General features: G+C 36.6%; 1 protein-coding gene across 1 annotated transcript in view; it reads right to left on the bottom strand.

Annotated features, from left to right (window-relative positions):
* Positions 1-20422: 20422 nt before the first annotated feature.
* Positions 20423-21295, bottom strand: part of LOC123310176 (N-acetylgalactosaminyltransferase 6-like) — a 67459-nt gene continuing 66586 nt past the window's right edge. Inside the window, exon 10 of the mRNA XM_044893589.1 lies at positions 20423-20756. Coding sequence (XP_044749524.1) covers positions 20586-20756 — 171 coding nt within the window. The 3' untranslated portion in view covers positions 20423-20585. The remainder of the gene's footprint in view (positions 20757-21295) is intronic.

Below are 21295 nucleotides of genomic sequence, written 5' to 3'. Positions count from 1 at the left end.
ACACACTTCTCACACAATATATCGAATATATGGTATTTCCACTTTTAGGCGTAGGTCTTAAGAAACACTTAAGAAACCCTCTTCTCTTTCATAGAAATGACAGAAAAAAAATATTTAGATTTGAAAAGTTTGAGTACAGATTATACCGCTCTGAAGCAATGCATATTTTTGAAAAGGTCATCTAATGAACTATCGAACGATGTAAAAAAATTTTGGAAGTTTCATTTGAAGTGGAAAAGTTGATATCTACTTTCTGCACAGTCAGAAGCAGTAAATAGTAACAAATATCTGAAGAAATAAGATTCTTATAGCTCACATTTCTTATCATCGTAATTTCTATCGTAAGAATATTTTTCCGTGTACTTATGCTATGGTCAATCTCACGTTAGGACACAATACGGGGTGAGTCTTTGATTCACAAAGAAATATATTTTTCCTTCACAATTTTTTCTGAATCAGGCCGGTTTGAAAGATACAGGCTGTTTAAAAACCATAAAAAATTTATCTTTGGTTCTATCTCACAAAAGTTTACCTTGCCCGCTCAGGGTTCTTTGGTTCTGGCTGGCTAAGGAGTCTGTAACATCCGCGATACGTTTAAGATCGGATCCCCCCTTTTTTTTCTTTCCGTCCGTTTCATTCCGCGAATCCACCATTTTGTGTACTTGAATATGATTCCGAGGAAAACCACCTTAGTGCTGTAAAGTAGACTCTTATTCCATTGTATTACGATTTTCACTCGCCCGAAACGATAATAATTGGGTGTGTTGTATTTCTTACCACGAGACAACGAATAAAATTGTGAAATCCGATTGTTAGCGATGATAGCGATCCGGTGTTAGCGATAACCAGTGAAAGTTCTGACTTTCACTGGTTATCGCTAACACCCCAGATAACACCGAACCTTGTCTTCGGCTTGGAGCTACCAAGGTAGGTTTGCTATTTTCCCTTCAAAGAATAGCTGGCGCTCGAGATACCAGAGAAAAGGGCGTTACAACCCTTTCCGATGAAATTTATCGGATATACTCCCAACCCTCGGAGCTGTGGCCACCTCTACTTAATTTTTAAATGGCAACATGTGACGAGTGCTACGCGATTTGAAAAATATTTTCCTTCTTAACAACAAACAAAAAAAAATTAAATAATTCTAACGATACGTTTTCGAGATATGGAGTTTGACGTTGACTGTCGCTATAGTTATGATAGTCAAGACACTAAATGTTCAAACTATCTACCACCCATTGCCATACAATAAGTAGTACAAGTTTCATTCAAAATGAGATCCCACATTTCGTATGATTTCCGCCGTTATTCGACAGAGTTCTTCAATAATTCTACATCGTAATTCTTCCACAGATTCTGGTTCGGTTGTAAAGATTTTGTTGTTCAAATGACCCCACAGGAACAAGTCGACTGAGGTCAAATGTGGCTGGCCGCTCCATAAAGCCACTTTTTCCAATCCAACTGCAGTTGCACTCCAATCCATGCAGATAAGATTCTATCCAAAAACGATATAATAGACTGTGCATAATGAAGAGGTGCCCTGTCTTGTAGAAAAGAAGCCAATGGGGATTAATTTACCATATTATGATTTATAAAAGGTGATTAATGAGATGCTTGAGAGAACCAAACGTTCCAACAACATCATTATACATGGCAGTACTGAGATGGGTAGTACTAGAAGAGATCAAGTGCAGGAGGACACAATTCTGGTCAACAGTCTATTGAGGGAGTGTGAAGTTCCTGAGCAGGCCATGACACCCATAAGGCTCGGTAAATTCGATAACACTAGGGAACAGCGCTCTCGCCCCATAAAAGTACGTTTATCTTCGCCAGATATGGTTCTGCGCGTCTTAAGAAAATTTAAGAAGATTAAGTCCAAGTTTCCTAATTTATCCATCTCCCCAGATAGGACGCCGCGACAAATGGCAGTGTTCAAGGCTGTAAAATCCGAACTTGATTGTCGCTTAGCTGCTGGTGAAACTCAACTCAGAATAAAACATATTAATGGAATACCCACTATAGTGGATTCTAACTCGGAAAACTGAGTTTCCCCAATGGGACTGTTTTGTCGGCGGGTGAACATGGTACTTCTACAGTGGGTATCTCTGTGTACTACCAGAATGCAAGGGGACTCAATACTAAATTGACTAGATTTCTGCAATCAGTATGTGATTATTCGTTTGATATTGTGTGTGTGAGTGAGACATGGTTGAGTGAGTCGGTTTTTGATGGAGAGCTTGTGCCGCCTGGATATAGTGTTGTGCGCTCCGATAGACAGTTTGATGTAGTTCACAGATCTCGAGGAGGAGGTGTGCTTGTGGCATTTTCTGATGATATAAAATATGAAATTATAGATGTTGAATACATAAAAAATCTTGTTCCTTTGGTTGATATTATTTTATGTCGGTGCACTGCACCCATTAGGTTTATAGTTTGTATTGTGTATTTACCTCCTGACATATCGCTGTCACTGCTCGAAACCTTTACGTCTGCTCTAGAGATTATACTTCTGGATGAGACTGTTCTCGTGGTTGGAGATTTCAATGTTCCAGGTTTTGTTGGTGCTTCTTCTTGTTCTAAGTCTACGCTGCTTAGAAACTTCTGTGATCTGATAGGGATGGAGCAACTTAATACTAAGCTGAACCAAGATGAACGACTGTTGGATCTGGTGCTGGTCGGTGGTGCTCTTGATGTGACAGTGTCTCACTGTGAGGTTCCTTTTGTTTCTGAAGACCCCTATCACCCTGCTTTGAGCATTGATCTGAGACAATCCTCATATTCGCGTCAATTGGATTTTCCGGGGGTTTCCAGAACATCATCTTTTGACTTCAGAAGAGCCAATTTTTCTGAGTTGAATCTGTCTCTTTCTTCCTATGATTGGAGCATTTTGGATACATTCACTGATGTTAATTCTGCCTTGGATCATTTTTATGACAAACTTTTTTCTATTATTGGGGAACATGTTCCTGTTAGGAGGGCTGGTTCGATAAGGAGATATCCGGTGTGGTTCAATGCAAGTACTAAACGAAACATTCATTTGAAGAATTTTTATCGTTCCAAGTGGCGTCTGACTGGAAACAGTAGATACTATGAAGATTTCAAGCGTTTGAGGGCATTGGTGAAGTCTCAGGTTTCTTCTGACTACGAAGACTATTTGGCTGGGGTACAGGGTGAGATCAGGTCGGACCCGTCATCATTTTGGCGATTTATAAATCGGAAGAGAGGCGTTACTAGAATTCCTGGGATGATGCAGGATGAAAATTGCAATTACAGAGATCCCAAAGCCATAGTTGATTCATTTGCAGTACACTTTTCTAATGTTGAAGGAATGAATGCCGCATCATCTGGTGATGGTCTGCCTGAATTCGTTCGGTCCTCCCCCTTTGTCTTGCCCAGGATCAGTGCAGAAGAGGTTCAATCTATTATGGAAACGTTTCCTGATAAGAACACAACCGGTGATGACCAACTCCCTGCTTTTTTTGTTAGAAGGTGCAGCGCTGCTCTTGCTAAACCTATTCACCTCATCATAGCGAAGAGTTTGAAAACCTCTAATTTTCCGAGTTTGTGGAAAAGAGCACGTGTTGTCCCTGTCTTCAAGAGGGGTGATAAGTCTGAAATCAAAAACTATAGACCCATATCTATACTCTCCAATTTCGCAAAAGTCTATGAGGAAGTACTGTATAGAAGTTTATATTACGGTATTCGCCCCCATTTGTCTGCAAGTCAGCATGGTTTTGTGAGGGGCAGGTCGACAATCACCAATTTGGCTACTCTAACACAGTTTGTTGTCGAGTCTTTGGATGATGGTGGCCAGGTTGATGTGATTTATACCGATTTTTCAAGAGCTTTCGATTCTGTTAATCATACCATCCTGTTGAATAAACTTTCTTCATTCGGTTTTTGCCCTGCCTACTTGAAGTTAATTAGTTCGTACTTGAATGATAGAATCAATTATGTGTTTTATAATGGTTTTGTTTCTTTTGAATATGTTTTAGGAGCTGGAGTTCCTCAAGGGTCTAATCTTGGTCCATTATTATTTTTAGTATTCATAAACGACCTATTGAATTCCCTGGGGGACATGGCCTTGGCGTATGCTGATGATTTGAAGCTGTTCTTGAGGATTCGTAGTGTGAATGATTTAAGGCTCCTTCAGTCCAGGTTGCATTTGGTATGGGATTGGTGTTTGAGGAATGGGCTAACATTGAATTTGGATAAGTGCTTTCAGATCTCTTTCACGAGAGGGATGAATCCCTTAGTTGGCAATTACTGCATTGGTGACCATTTCGTCGTCCGTGTGGATCAAATGCGCGATCTCGGCATTTTGTTTGACGCTAAAATGAGCTTCATACCCCATATTGAGGAACTTTGTGCCTCCGCTTATAAAATGCTGGGATTTGTATTCAGGTGCTCTAGGGAATTCAACGATCTGGAAGTGTTAAGAAGTCTTTACTTCACACTGGTTGTCAGTAGGCTGGAATATGGAAGTATCATTTGGTTTCCCATGTATGAATGTCACTTGAGTCAGCTCGATCGAATCCATAGAAGGTTTTTTAAGTATGTCCTATTTCGGCAAACAGGTATATATCCTGAACGTGGAGCTGATCTTTCCTCCGTAATGAGGGATTTGCGAATATCGTCGTTGGCCGAAAGACATAGATACCAATGTGCTAGGTTCGCCCAGAGGCTACTGGTGGGTGACATCGACTCATCGTATTTATTGTCTAAAATGTGTATTGCCGTTCCAAGGCTGGCCTCCAGGTCTGCAAATGTTTTTCGTCTGCCAACACCTCGTACAAACTTGTTGGTTCGTGCACCGGTATTTCGCATGTGTAAAAGTGTGGATACACTCAGGATTAGCATGTTTAGTTAGTAATAATTGTTGGTTATTTTTGAGAACTGATATTATTTTTTGAATAATTTATCTCGTTTTGATTTCTTGTAAATGTACCTATATATGTTACCCTATAATTGGGAGTATTCCTGTTGGGTAAATAAAGTGGATTTATTATTATTATTATTATTATTATTATTATTTATGATTCAGCGGATACTATATTATGTAACATGGAGAAATCATTAAAGTTAGTCAGCATACTGTTTAGTAGTAGATTGTATCATTTGCAAAAAGGAACGCAAAATAAATGGCATTATGTGAACTTGCCTTGAGCTCATCTTGGAAATATAGAGCAGGAGCTACGAAAAAAAGGCTTTTCCATATAGATATCTCGTAAAGGTCACAGTAAATTTCCAACGGTTATGAGGAAATATGGAAATAATGAGGCAACATCATCAGAAGAGTTTTCAGAATATTTTACCCATATTTTGAGTTCTGTCTTCGAATCACCTTCCTGCCCGATCGATGATTCGTTTTTTACGGAAGGCATCTACAGCAGTAATTACATGAATGGATTTCCCTATCTGGGACGACTGTGGAAGAAGCTTAGAAAACGTTAGATCGTAACAAGGGAACAGGTCTCGATTCTCGATGAGATTCCGCCAATATTCTTGAAGAATTGTTACAAATCGTTATCTATACCTCTCACCATTCTCTTCGCCGATCGCTTTAGACTGGTGATTTGCCGCATCGTTGGAAGCTTTTGAAGATTGTTCCGGTTCAGAAGGAGGGCCGGAAGGATCTCGTTCAGAACTATAGACCTATTACTTTTCTCTCGGCCATTCCAAAATTGTTCGAGTCTCTGATTTCATTTTCGCATCATATATAAGACACTTGCTAATAGAACATCAGCACGGGTTTGTTGAGGGAGGAATTGAAAACCAATTTGGTGAGTTTTCCTGCAACATTTATTCGAATCATAAGATCAGACAGACGAAACATAAACGGACTCTTAATAGGTTTTCGATAAGGTTGATCATTCGGTACTATTCCTTCGCAGAGGATGGGAATAATCTTTTGAGATGGGTGAGGTCTTATGTGTTGCTAGATCACAGTTTGTACAAAGAGTTACTCTTTGGTTTTTATGTATGGAAGGGCAGAAGTCTAGAAGCTCCAGGAACACATCGGGTGTGATTCAGGGTTCCCACCTGGGTCCCTTAGTTTTTCTATTTGTTTTAATAATGTCTCCTCTTGTTTCCGTCTTGTTTGTTTTTGATTTATGCGGAAGATATTCCTAAAGATAAAGTGTGTTGAGGGTTTTGCTTCACTTCCAGAAAATTTGGACAGGTTCTCTCAATAGTGTAGTGATAACTTTCTTTTTTTTCAACCTGAATAAATGTTCTATTATTTCATTCACGAGAAATAAATATAATATGTCTCAGAGTACCTTGTGTGACTCCTTCGTTCTGAATAAACTAAATTTTGCTTCTTCTCTTTGAAACCCCCATTACGAGTGTCATAAAAAGAAGATTAGAAAGCATGCAACACTAATTTCTCAAGTACCTGTCATACCGTAATAATTTCGCTATGAAAGATGGTGATTACAGCGAAGCTCAATCTAGGTTTGATATGCTTAGTTTGGAAAACAGCAAAAAAATTCGTGACTTAAGTTTTTCATATAAGAACAGCGTCCCCCCAATTTTGCGGATGTTTCCCTTTGAAGTTCCCGAGAGAAGATTAAGATCAATTGAAACTTTTGCTATAGGTACCCTTTAGCTCTTTGACAGAACGAGATAACACAGAATTCGCCAATTTGTACATTTCTGAGAACCTTCAACACGCAGTTCAGTGATACTGAACCCTTTAATACGTCTCCATCTGCAGAGTAGACACTTTCATGCGGATATTGCTCAGTCCTTTCTCCGTGTCTATATGTATTTTGAATATTAGGTTATCATCACTTATTCTCGGTAATTACATCACACAATCTAATAGCTAACAGCTACTAGTCAAGGGTGACGGCAATCTGGGCTCAACACAATGAGGCTATGTACCCAATTTCGGCGAAATCTTGGTCGTTGTTTTCTTGGGGTCCCGACAAACCAATTCCCAAAAAAATTTTCAACTCTTCTAATTTTGATATATTATGTCGAGCTGCAAAAAACACAGTACATATTTCGGAATGATCAATAATTGTTTTCACAATTGCACTTATGTAATGTATATTTCGACTTTCGTCTTTGGTTTTTAGCAGTATTTTCATAAAATTATTGAGTTTTGGAGTTCCTAGAGGATGCGAGAAAACTGTCATCTCGTCGTTTTAACCATTTTGGTTATGAAATATTAGGTTACAGTCATTCATGGTAACTTAGTCCATCAGTTCAACATTAACCAAAATGTTCGAAATCTATTTATGCGCATCGTGTCGGTTCATTTTGAAGATATAAATACCAAAGATTATAGAATAGAAAGATGGAAACGAAGCGACTAAAATAATGTGAGCGCCATCTGTGTTTCAAATGTGTTTCTTAGACCCTAAGACTAGTTAAAATATCAATTCGAAGGCCATTTGCAGAAACATATGGAATTTTGTAAGATTTCGGAAGGACATTTTCATCGAATAGGTTTTGAAGTTGCTAGTTCTAGTTGCTGATTATTGAATTTTTTTACTTTACGAAGGAAAATGGAAATGTAAGTATTAAAACTGCTAACATGTGACTCGGTCACTCATTGATTTTTATTTTCAGTGCTCTGAAGTGAATAACATTTTCAGGGCGTAAAGTCATGCAAACACTATTGACTACACCATGTGAAGTGAACATTTTACTTCAAGTCAATTGACAACTGTTCATCCACGTAAATTTTTGTATGCAGGAAGCATCCCTTGCATGAAGGGCCTATTTAGGCGAAATTATGACCTCTTCATACGTCCATTCAAAGATTCCCAATTGCTCAATATATTCAGAAATGCAAAGGTTTTATTAATTTCATTTTGGAGTCGAGTAACTGTAACGTCTGACAATTCCTCTGAATCAATTTACACTAAGCAATCCTCAACTTTCTCACCAGTTAGAATTGCATACTTTGCTGCTCCTTCCATTCTCAAATTCCAAGATAGTGTTTTCTCTTGTCTTTTCAATCTTGATTTAGAAAAAGACCACACTATTTTTTGATCAGGAATCACTTCTTGAATTCCGTCGCAACTATTCATAAATAATATTATACGATTCGCGAACATAACCTCAAAACCCTTTTACAATGTCGGGACTAGACAAGGATCCCGAGCTTACTCGGGATCCTTGTCTCTTGGCCTTAGCGTAACAGCTTAATTGCCCATTCACAATGATGTTAAAGGTAACGTCAATGTTAAGATGTCAATGTTGATGTCTATGTCAAGACTGTTCACAATCATGTTGATGTCAAAGAAAATTCGAAATGCGCCGTAACATAGTAACATCTACTCTGTAATCTGTGGTTACGCTACGCTGTTACGCAGTGTCGTCAAGACTTGTTAAGCGGCGGAGTTACGATACGAAGTTTTGTTTTATGTCTGTACGCACCTTTATACTTATTCCTAATACGACCCTAGATCATTTGTTATCTGAATTATCGCAAAGCAATAGAAAATACTTACCTCGTGCTGACTGACTCAACCATATATGGTTTCGTTTAGGATCTTGACCCGTTCGATTTTTACATGAGAATGAAAATGTAATTGCGGATTTTTTATTTTTTTTATTAATTAAGTAATTCAAACGATTTTATAAAATGGCTCATTTCGGAGTCAACCAACCACAGAAAAATACTCAATTATGTTTCTTGGTCCTTATAAGGACCAAGTATAAAAAAATAGTATATTAGTTCAAAATATCAGCAATAAAATTCGTCTGAAGTATTCAAAAATTTTTCTATAATGAAATGGTCATCACAATCTTCTTCTCGATCGAACCCTACAACAATCGTCGTTAAAATGGGACGAAATAGGGCAGGGGCGTAGCTAACGCGGTATCAGTGATACGGGGCCCCCAGGCTTTAGGGGCCCCCGAATGTCTGTAAGCAAAAAATTCCTAAAAATGTTATCCAAAACCTCTTCAGGTTTTACAATAGCTTTTTTGAGAATAACTGCTAAGACAACCATTCATTTCAAAATCCCGTTCATTACACCATTGTATAAAGAGTATAAAGTGGTCTTTATACAATGATTACACCGAATTGATCATTCAGATAGATACGAATATCAAAAAAAAATCTTTTTTCCAGTTGGGCTGGCGCTCAAATTGCCACGACAGTTTACTTCTTTTCGATTTTTGTATTCTTAGGGGATATTTATCCACCAGATGGTGTTGTGTAGTTATTTTGAATTTGGACTAGCCAACTCCGGGATTCCCCCGATTAAGGGAATGGCAACGTATACGTCGTATACGTGTTTTATTTCAACTCGTTTACGAGATTTATAAAAACCGGTTCATGCGTTGTAGTGAAATCTCGCTTTTGTGATTAGTTAATAAATTTGATTTGTGAAAAAAATGACATGAAAGAAAAAGAGATTACCCAAATACGTTCGGAGTATTACAAACCGGAGAAACTTTCATCATTGTCGAAGGAAATGATGATATTGTCTGCTAAATACAGTATGGATATTTCAGTTGATTTATCTGAACAACTAATTGCTCTGAAAATATGCTTAAAATCTGAAATTCGGAAAATTCGTGCCATCAAAGAATTTTCAGAATTAGTCCTGATAAAATTCAGTAGCCTTGCATCCAGTTTTCCGGACGTTATTACTGCCTACCTTTTATTTTTGACCCTTCCGGTTACAACTGCAACCGCTGAAAGGAGTTTTTGAAAATTAAAACTCATAAAAAATTATCTGAGGACTTCTATGGGACAGGAACGGCTATCACACATGTCGTTATTGTCAATAGAGGGGGATCAACTCAAAAAACTAAAATGGTCATCAGCTATGGCTGATTTGATAAATAGATTTGCTGAAATAAAGACTAGACAAGTGTATCTTTAATATTTTGTATTGTTTGTTTATTATTTGCTTGTTTATCATTTTATGTTGTTTGTATATTATTTTATATTGTTAGTATATTATTTCGCTCCCAGCACCAAGTATGAGTTAGAACTTTTAAGTATACATATAATCATTTCGATAGATATCGAACATTTTTTGCTACTTTTATTTTAGTTCACCCTTCCTTAGGGCCTCTCAACACATTTTGATACAGGGCCCCTCTAAGGCAAACTACTCCACTGAAATAGGGTAACCATATAATAGCACTTTGTCAACATAAGCACTTTCAATAAACTGTCCCAATTTTTCTTAAATTCCTTCATTGTGCAGCCATATGTATATAGGATTTTTTTTCCTACTAAATTTTGAGTCGAATCTTCAGAGCAGTGGATATCTAATGGATAGTGGTTTCCATGAATAATTTTCAATTCGATTTCGAAGTTTTATGAAAACTGCCAATTCATTTTCGAAAAACCACTGTTCATTGGGAAGTTTTCTGGAAATTTTCTTATTTCGCTCAGACACGCGTGGAAGACTTCAAAGTATCGAGGTCTTTTTGATCAATCTTTTAGAGTAAACTGATCCTCTGAAGGTTACAAGATATCTTAATTTCGCTTCTAAATCCGATGAAGAGGAAACCTTTCGTTTGAGAAGGGTAATACACCCCAATCTCATATATCTCCTTCGTTTCCAGCTATATCGCTTGTGCGTTCGCCGAAAGACAGGTGAGTGATTCGCGTCCTTCTAGATAAGTAGGCACCTAATGAAATTTCTAAACCCTTTTCACCTTCCTCCGAAGTTTAAGAAACACCTGCAGTTGTCCTAGAAAGTTGAATTGGATGGATATATGGAAGGCATGTGAGATAACATTAGATCCGACATCCGTCTGATTCTGTGATATTCTCGTTTTTGAACTTTATGAATTTCAAATAGGATTTATCGAGCTATTGCTGTCATTTTATCCTGTTCAACGTCTCGAAAAACATTTTTGAGACGTCTTCAGGGGTTCTCTTCTTTATAACTGAGGAGGATCCGTCAGATTCAACAGTTTCATTTATCAACCCTTCAATTAAATTCCAATTTTGAAATTCAGATATTCCAGAATTCTATTTTCAATCTTTCACTCGGACAAGAGCAAAACAGAAAACAAATTGATTTTTGATATATCTGGACTGAAAAAATGAAACAAAGATGATTTGATCAATAGAGATAGAGTAAAGTTATTTAATTCAAAAATGTACTCATTCAAGGTCTCAAAAAGGGATGTGATATGTTCATTTAGATAGAAATCGACAAAAAAAAAATATTTCAAATTGAAAATCTTTAAAATTGTAATTCCCACGTAAATTCGACATGCCATTATATACTCATGCGAAATATGCAGATATGATTGTTTTAACGGTGGAAATGAATGCAAAATTCATCAAGATTTCTCAACCTCAACAAATATCAACCAAATAACTTCTGGAAAAGGGTTTCATCATTATAAAGAACATGGCGGAGCACATTGATAGGCCAAATATTGATAACAAAATTTCTAATAAAATTATTGAACGGGTGGTATAAACCGTCTAGTACTAGGTACTCGTCAAATTAGTATCGGGTTAGGAACTTCGCAAAGCAAAGTGTACAAGACTTTGAAGAAAAAAAAGCTCCACTCAATCAATTTCAAAAGGATCAATAACTGTTGCCACAAGAACTATCACAAAGATCACATCACACATCACGGCCTCCATTGCTGAAAATGAACACTAGGCATCACACACGAATTATGGATAGAATCTGTCAGGAGTTCATTCAAAAACGTAACTGGTCCCAAATCATTTTTTTGAGGTAGGTACTATGAAAATTAAAAAACATAACGTTGAAATAAAAATAACAATGGCCCTTGTGCATAGTTACACTTGAAAACAAACATTGGCAACACAACTCAATCAAACAATATGTAGTAGAGAAGTGAATCACTTAGAAAAAAAATACCCCTTGTGCATTGTGAAACTCGAAAACAAACATTGGCAACCCAACTCAATCAAACAATCTGTAGTAGAGAAGTGAATCACTTGAAAAAATAATAGATAATGTTTTTAGGACTTCATGTGTGACTCTAGTCTTGTCTTGGACGATTTTTTGTCAAACACTTTATTGACAAAACAACTTTTTTATTCAAGCAATCTGAATTAAATCATCCCTCGTTGGCTTTGCCGATGAGATTTTGCCGATCGACAGAGCCGCTCGGCACACAGCGGCATATGTTTTATGCAGCTTTAGGATCTACATATTTCAGTAATCATATCATTTTCAATTGTTTTTTCAACTTTGTCATTTTGAAAGTTCTGAGGGGTACTTCGGTACCTACGGAGAATCAAGATAATATACTTTGGTATAGGTGATTTTTGGTGGAACGCTTTATTCTGACCAGTTCTACCTTCTGTTAAAAAAAGCCTCAGCTTTAAATACAGCCTGTACATGTTGAAGAAAAAGATTCAATGAAACACGATACATATTTTTTGTACCCATAAAACTATTGTGTAATCATGAATCTAAGGTGTACTCATGTACACATAAGATTAGTCAGAGCAACACAGCTTCTTCTCCGATGGAAAAACGTTTGGAATTGATGGACTCTTTTCGAATACTGGGAGACGCTACTGAGTATTATCGAGTTACCCAGTCTTATTAGGTCAACCTCGGAATGAAAGATAAATGAGCTGTAAATTAGTATAAATCAGTGGCGGCTCGTGGTCATGAGAGCTAAGGAGGCTAATAGTTTTCGAGGAGTGTTGGAACAAACTCTTATCAGTCAATAAAATATACTTCTTCAGCATAATGAAAAGTTGTCAGTTCTAAGATTAATTTTGAATGCAAGAGGATGCTATATGCTCCTTTGACTTGTTATGCCTTTCGATAGATCGCGGTAAATTTTTCAAATCTGAAAACCCCGTTTTGAACCATGAAGTTTATTCTGTTTGATGAGAAAATAGTAAATATGGCCAGCAGAATAATTTTTCCTGTTTGATCGATCCAGTTAACCAATCACATTTATCGTACCAAACAACACTGAAACTTCTATTCTGACGATTTTCGGTAGACTTTAGTGTAATTAAATTTGGTGGAGGTCTTGTAAAGGTTTTAACAACGTGTACAGTTAATTCTCAATGTTCAATTCCATTTTATTTTTTGATCCGTATCAGTACTTACCCCTAACGCCCTAACAAAACAACCTATCTTAACAAGAATATATCACAAATTTCCCGAAGTTCCAGTTCTCCACGAAGTCGTTACATTCAAATTAAAAATTGAAATCATAACAACTACCGCCGGACAACGCCCCTACCGTCGGAGATCAAGCGAATATAGTCGAAGACGGCACGAAAGAATCAATGGAGAACAGGGGAGCTGAGCCTCCTCTGGTACATTTTACGGGCGAATATGGTACAGTAAGTCAGCTGAATTCTTGTTCGGCTAGTATGCGAGTCCAGAGAACGTATGCGTGAGTTACACTATCAACGGAGGCAGCAGGCCCAACAGCCTCCGTCCGAATAGGCAGTACTAGGAAATATTCACATTCGACGCGGCGGACGCGTACGCAGCCGGCGGATTGTATGATTGTTATGCTGGATTTTTATGAGCGGAGGACCGAAAAATGAACTAATTTTTATCTGAATATCTAGTTCAGGTGTTCGGAAAATGTATATAGAAATTACTTTCTGAAAATGAGGACATGCCCGAAGTGAATGTATTTTAGCTCTAAGCTTCATGAGGAGGCTTAGCCTCCCTTGCCTCCTCTAACGAGCCGCCCTTGGTATAAATCTTTGTTTTGTCTCTGTAAATATTGTCTCAAAAGTCACAAATGCTATCGTGTCCGCGTCTTAAGATATTGAAGGTAGTTAAAGAGAACGGAAATAATTTGGAGCTAAAGTCAGTTTTATCGGGAATCAGTAAAGTAGTCAGGGGCGTAGCTACCGCGGTATCAGCGGTATCAGTGATACGAAGCCCCCAGGCTTTAGGGGCCCCCGAATGTCTGTAAGCAAAAAATTCCTAAAAATGTTATCCAAAACCTCTTACAGGTTTTACAATAGCATTTTTGAGAATAAGTGCTAAGACAACCATTCATTTCAAAATCCCGTTCATTACACCGAATCGATCATTCAGATAGATACGATTACTTAAAATCTGAAATTCAGAAAATTCGTGCCATCAAAGAACTTTTAGAATTAGTCCTGATAAAATTCAATAGCCTTGCATCCAATTTTCCGGACGTTATTACTGCATGCCTTTTATTTTTGACCCGTCCGGTTACAACTGCAATCGCTGAAATGAGTTTTTCAAAATTAAAACTCATAAAAAATTATCTGAGCACTTCTATGGGACAGGAACGGCTGTCAGACATGTCGTTATTGTCAATAGACAACAACAACATTTTATGTTGTTTGTAAATTATTTTTTATTGTTTGTATGTTATTTGTTTGTGTATTATTTCACTCCCAGCACCAAGTATAAGTTAGAACTTTTAATTATAAGTACATATAAGGTTTGTTCGTAGAGTGGTTTGCAACGGTTGTGAACTGTACAGAGCAAGCGCAATTCCATTTTAGGGTAGCGAAAATCTATTTGCGCTTGCTCTGTACAGTTCAAAACCGTTGTGAACCACTCTACGAACAAGCCTATAATCATTTCGATACTAATCGAACATTTTTTGCTACTTTTTACTTCACCCTTCCTTAGGGCCCCTCAACACATTTTGATACAGGGCCCCTCTAAGGCATGCTACGCCACTGAAAGTAGTATTCGAGGAGTGATCGTTTATTTTTGATTTGTAGTAAGACCATATATAGAATTGTGTTGAAATTTTGGATAGGGAAACTTAAAGCGTTAAACGTTTGCGACGGAAAAGTGCGGGAAGTTCGGTTGAGTGTAAAAAATTCGCCGATTTGTGCGGCTAAAGTCTGGTGTCGAAAAGTTCTTCATCGGTAGCGTCATACAAATAGCAGTCGCAGAAAAAGGTAGAAAGTTCCAATTTTTGTTTGTCCAGAGTCCTGAAAGCTCCTCCATAATTCATTAATTAAGTATTGATTATTATTGCGCGCTAAGTTGGGAAGTTGAATTTTAACCCAAGATTTTTGTTAAGAAAAATATGGTTTATTGTTTTGCGCTCATTTGCATATGTCTAAGAAATTGAAGATTTTGTTGGTCTTCTTCGACCGAGTACGTATTTGTAGAGAAGTTCTAATTTTATTTTGCCAATAGATTTATTTGTTAAAGTTTTTCATGAGTTTCATTTAAACTTTCTCCCCAGAAATAATATCAACTTCAAGACCTGTCCTTCGTGCGACGGGCCGAATCCATATTTTTCCCCTTTCGAGGGCATTCAATTTGTGTATTTAACATCTTAAAAATAATCACCCAATGACCAGTGGAAAGCCGCTCTTCCATTGATCAAGATACGGGGTGCTTTATTACACAGCAAACAACACCTATCGTCGGCCCATTACTAAGCTTTGCAGACTGGAAGTGAGGGGATGAAGAAACGAGTTGCTTAATGGGGATAGAATGTTCCAGTGACATCAAGTTACAATTTTAATATAGAAAAATCATGTTGACAGTTGTTGTGAAAAATTTGAAAAGAGACATCAGTCTTTTTCCGAAAAATAAAAGAGAAAATAAGTAAAAATAAGTTCGAAGTTATTCAGTTTTGAGGGAATACAATATTCAAAAATTAACTACTCATTTAATATTCAAATCAAAGTAAGATAAATTAATGTATTGTAATATTTCTATTGACTAAACTACTTTGAAAAGATACGAATACGTTCTTTTATGAAATAGAACCTATAATATTTAATAATTAACTATTCATTCAATAATACCTATAAAATCTTGAAATAGATAATAAGAAACTGTGAAAACTGACCAAATCATAGCGAGTTAGGCCAAGACAGAATACTAGGTATTGTACAGTTCAACCTGGTTATAACTACGTGCGTCGTAGGTGCTATTAAGTACCTTAACTTGAAGCGCTCGCCGGCTGGCCATCCCAGCGTGATTAGTGAAAGGTTATCTCTCCTTTCACTAATCACGCTGGGATTCAGGGCGACCGGGGAATCATGTTGAACGAAATGATTTGAATATCGAAATTGATCATTCAAAATAAGTATTACAGAATAATGAAAACCTAAGATCAATGTTCTCTAATGCGTTTCTAATGTGTACAAAATATTCTGTGACGAATGCCCTGCCTTTATACAGGGTCTTTCACGAGGAACCTCACCCATATTTATACGGGAAACTACTGAACGTATTTTCATGAAATTCAGCACTTATAAGTATTTCACGATGCTGATGAAATCTAAAATATTTTCAAGGCATGAGCACCTCCGGTTTTTCCGGAAATGACGTCAACTTCCGTTTTTCAAATTAGAACACCATTTTTTTATTGCAGAAATAGATTCCTTAGAAAATTTCAAGTTATTTTGATGTAACATTTTTCAGTTTTGATTGGAAAATTCTCTCTGAGCGGGAAAATTCGAAAAAAAAATCAAAAATAGAGCTCCGCTGAAACAAGAATAACTTCGAGGTTTTTGGTTGGAAAATTTTCATTTTTGGGATTTTTCAAGATGTAAGATTGATGTATCCACTTTAAAAATCGAAATCGCGATTCATGATACAGGGGGTGAAAAAATCGCTTTCAAAGTTAGGGATGACAAAATCGTGAAAAATCAATTTTTTCAAATTAGAACCCCATTTTTTTATGGCAGATATTGAATCTACGTTAAAAAATAATGTGAGTGTATGCATCACACCCTTGCCCTAAAGTGGATATTTTCTGAGTTATTCACAAAAAACTATTTTTCGTCTTGAATTTTCAGCTATTTCTTTACCCTTCACGCCAAAAAGATGACATTTTCAGGAACTGTTATTTGAACCATGCTGTAGATTTTTCACCCCTTCTTGAAACCGACTTAAATCTACTATTAGGAGAACCATGGCAAACTCTCGCAGTTATAACTAGAGACGATGCTCAAAGTTTTGACCGTTAATTTCTAGACATTTATTTATACGTCTCAGGAATGCTTCGTGCGTTGCTCTTCTTATTTCATCGGGAGGAAGAGATCTGCAAAAGTGTTTAAAAACCAAATTGAGTTTCAAAACTATGAATCTAAAAATCTAAACAAACCTGAACGCATTTCTGACTCGTTCTATGCAGTCCTCTTTATCAGTCAGGGGAATTCCCCTGACAATTGAGTAGACAATATTTTTTATCCTACCCCAAACATAATAGTCTAAAGGAGTTAAATCGGGAGAACGTGGTGGCCAAAGATGTGGACCATTGTTCGCCAACCATCGATCTTCAAATAGCCTGTAGAGGATATTTGACACATTGAGTGAATTGTGTGGAGGCGCGCCATCTTGTTGATACCATAAGTCATTATGGTTCTGTACTAGCGGCTCAATTATTTGAGTCAATATGTCAGAATATCTATCTCCTAAGGGAGAACATTCTTTAAATAATGCAAACATGTGTAGTGTTCTATCTTACCAGTTAGAGTCCCATCATAAATGTGAACATCGAGAATTGCATTATTTTTAATGGCCCAAAAAACATTGAAACTCCAGGTCTCTTGAAAGTTCCATTGTCTGAAATTGCAAGAACTGTAATTTCTTTGTTCTCATCTTCTACTACACTTTTTTCTCTGTGTATAGTTTTCTTAACGAAAGATCCGACATTTCTCAAGTTTGTCATGGTTCTGTTAATGGTATCTCTCGTTGGTCTGGGTCGGTCAGGAAACCTCTCAATGAACAGTCGAATCGTTCTATCTACAACTTTTTTACATTGTCCATGAAGTAGAATGAGATTTAAATAATCTTCATTGGTAAAATTAGGCATAGTGATCGATTTTATAACTTAATACGAATTATCACCAAATTAATAGTAAACACAAAATGCTACTGAAGAAAGAGGAATTTGGCAGATGTAATTAATGATATCTATCATTAAAAAAAAAAGTAAAACATGGTAAGTTTTTGCATATGGTTCATAAGGAATTATTTATTTATCACTGGAGAGAAAACCGATGGCCGATTAGTTGAAATAAAGAGGTTTCCGATACAAATTCGAATCAAAATTCGCCATCTATTTAGGAACAACCTGTAACTTTTTTCTCTTGCATATTAGGGTAGTAAAATCTAAAACATGGTTTAAGTAACAGTTCCTGAAAATGTCATCTTTTTGGCGTGAAGGGAAAAGAAATAGCTGAAAATTCAAGACGAAAAATAGTTTTTTGTGAATAACTCAGAAAATATCCACTTTAGGGCAAGGGTGTGATGCATACACTCACATTATTTTTTAACGTAGATTCAATATCTGCCATAAAAAAATGGGGTTCTAATTTGAAAAAATTGATTTTTCACGATTTTGTCATCCCTAACTTTGAAAGCGATTTTTTCACCCCCTGTATCATGAATCGCGATTTCGATTTTTAAAGTGGATACATCAATCTTACATCTTGAAAAATCCCAAAAATGAAAATTTTCCATCCAAAAACCTCGAAGTTATTCTTGTTTCAGCGGAGCTCTATTTTCGATTTTTTTTCGAATTTTCCCGCTCAGAGAGAATTTTCCAACCAAAACTGAAAAATGTTACATCAAAATAACTTGAAATTTTCTAAGGAATCTATTTCTGCAATAAAAAAATGGTGTTCTAATTTGAAAAACGGAAGTTGACGTCATTTCCGGAAAAACCGGAGGTGCTCATGCCTTGAAAATATTTTAGATTTCATCAGCATCGTGAAATACTCATAAGTGCTGAATTTCATGAAAATACGTTCAGTAGTTTCCCGTATAAATATGGGTGAGGTTCCTCGTGAAAGACCCTGTATAGGTCAAACTGGTCGATATCTTAGGGTTAGAATTGATGAACACAGGAACTATTTTAGGGAACAAACCTTCAACAGGCTTCTTTAACCATTGCATCACGTGTAATCATTTTATAGATTTTAATAAAACGAAAATTCTACACGAAGGTGAAAAAAGCATAAGACCTTTTGGAATGCCTGAAAATATCTTCCTCCTCACAGACGAAACGAGCCGATTGTCAATGAACAATTAGAATTCCGGTTATCCTCGATTTTAAGATGTGATGTTTGATATCCGTTTTGTGTGATTTGGTACATTTCTGTTTCAGTTTTGGAAATGGGATAAAAGCCGAAACATGTCAACTTTTTAACTTCTTCGACGTTTTTTAGAATAAAAGATAGGGAACAGAGTCAATGTGTTTTAATTTGTCATTATATTATTGAAAATTATTATAATTATTTTCTATTCCTCGATTATTTTTTGGATATGAGTAATACTCTTCCACACGTGAGGGAATTGGCACAATATGGCCAGGTTGGATTTACAGTACACAAGTGAATACTTGTGTTTACTTCCATAAACGTATGTGAGGTCGACTAAATATGTAATAAGCACATCGACAAAAAACTGTTTATATTGTCTCGCCTACTTGCCAGCCTTGGCTATCAATTGTAGGCTCTATTGTAATAGTCAGTTTTTTGTCTTTTGTACATGAATAACTATTTTTATCTCCTTATCACCTTACGAATTTCAAGGTTGCGTTCACAAACTTACTCAGAGTAAGCTCTGATTACCCGAAGCGTTCACAAACGTACTTTTAGTTCCTCAGAGTATGCTCTCTGAGCATGACCATACTCATACTCTACTCTCGGAGTAAGTTTATGAACACACCCCAGGGGGTTTACGTCCTTCATTTCTTTCTGAGAATTCTCAACTGTAACCTACAGTGGCCCTTCAACTGGGTCTGAATCGTGTTTTTTAGTTTGATCCAATCTCCCGAGATTAACTGCGTACCTACTTAATATACGTACATAATTTCTCGCCAGGTTTCCCATCCCCACGACGGGATAATTCTATGTTGATTCTTCTGTCAATAAACCGATATAAATGAAATTTCACTTGTATATGCTCTAGTCCTGGGGGATGGAGCTACCAGATCCCGCTAAACTTAGGGGTCTCTACTGTTCATAATGAAAAATGATTTTCACTTGTGATACCTCTGTATTCAATTGAATTTCACTTTCACTTGTAACTCGTATTTTGACTACAACCATTGAGCGTTTCTACTCTCATAGAGTTCGTGAATTGTGCTGGTAGTCTGTACTACTCTATTTACAAAAATAGGTTCAAAGGGTGCAAGAGTTTTTAAGTCTGTAACAAATTACGTTAAGCAGGCGGCCCAAAAAGAGAAGATGTTTATAATGTTCAGCAGGTTTGTAGGTTACAAACTGACTACTCGGAATAAACACATACAATGACACAAAAACGAGGAAAGACTCGGGTTATTCAAACTCCGATCACCCAGATATCTTGCCCTGTCAACGGCCAACGCCCGGCCGCGTAATTAAGATTGCTTAAAAATTCGCGATGAACCTGCCAGGAGCAAAATGTCAATTGAAATAATTTAATCAGAATCAAATTAGAATAGATACCTATTCTGGCTATTAGGAGCGACTTGCGTATCTGGGATTGATAATTAAACTATTTTTATATAGTAAATTTTCATGAAAATATTTATTCAATATAAATCAGGGGTATTGTTTTTTGATGAGTTACAATATTTTTGTGAATAAAGTAAGTGGCCAAACTGTCGATTAGTTGAATCAGTACTGAATGATATAAAATTTTCGAAAAACTATTTAATGGCACAGTTGTTTATTATACTACTCCAATATTGTCCCAGTTTACTAGCATTGTTAGATTTACATGTTCCAGTCTCCACTTCTGAGTTTTAGAAGAATCATCACAGTTACGTACAAACAATTTCATGGTTCCAGGATCACAATCTAAACATCTTGCATTCATTCCATGCATGAACCATTGCTTATCCTGGAAAAAAAATCAGTTGAGTTTCAAGAATAGATTCATTAAGACTAACTACATCTGTTCAGTCATCATTAAAATTAGTATGGATATAAAAGTAGATTCTTTGTAGTTTCTCATTAATCTCAGAAATCACCATGAAAAAGTTGAGTTATTCCAGCTATCTGAAGCTGGCACTCCCGAATGCGAATATGGGAACAAAAATATCAGAATCGTTTTTCCATGTTTGTCCGCCTTCTTTTTCCAGTCACCGTTTGAGAGATATGGAAAAGGTCGTTTTTTCGGTGCATTTTCTGAGCAAATTTTCTCCCCAAATTGCGAAAACGTACGTACAGGGTATTTTGTCCATCGAAGGACCATGTTTTTTTTTTCGTTTTCCTAGGTGCTCACCGAGAGATATGGAAAAAGTTTTTTCTATGCAGTAGTAAAGCGAAAAATGTTTTTAAGGGCATATATTCAACGTAAGTACAATATTGTCCGGGCAATGGGGTTTTTTCCTAAATTTCAAAATATATAACATTGAAATCCTTATAACTCAAATATAT

Source organism: Coccinella septempunctata, chromosome 3 (assembly GCF_907165205.1).
Source record: "Coccinella septempunctata chromosome 3, icCocSept1.1, whole genome shotgun sequence".
Lineage (NCBI taxonomy): Eukaryota > Metazoa > Arthropoda > Insecta > Coleoptera > Coccinellidae > Coccinella > Coccinella septempunctata.
The sequence above is the reverse complement of the archived record's forward strand: the minus strand, read 5'-3'. Positions and strand labels throughout refer to the sequence as shown.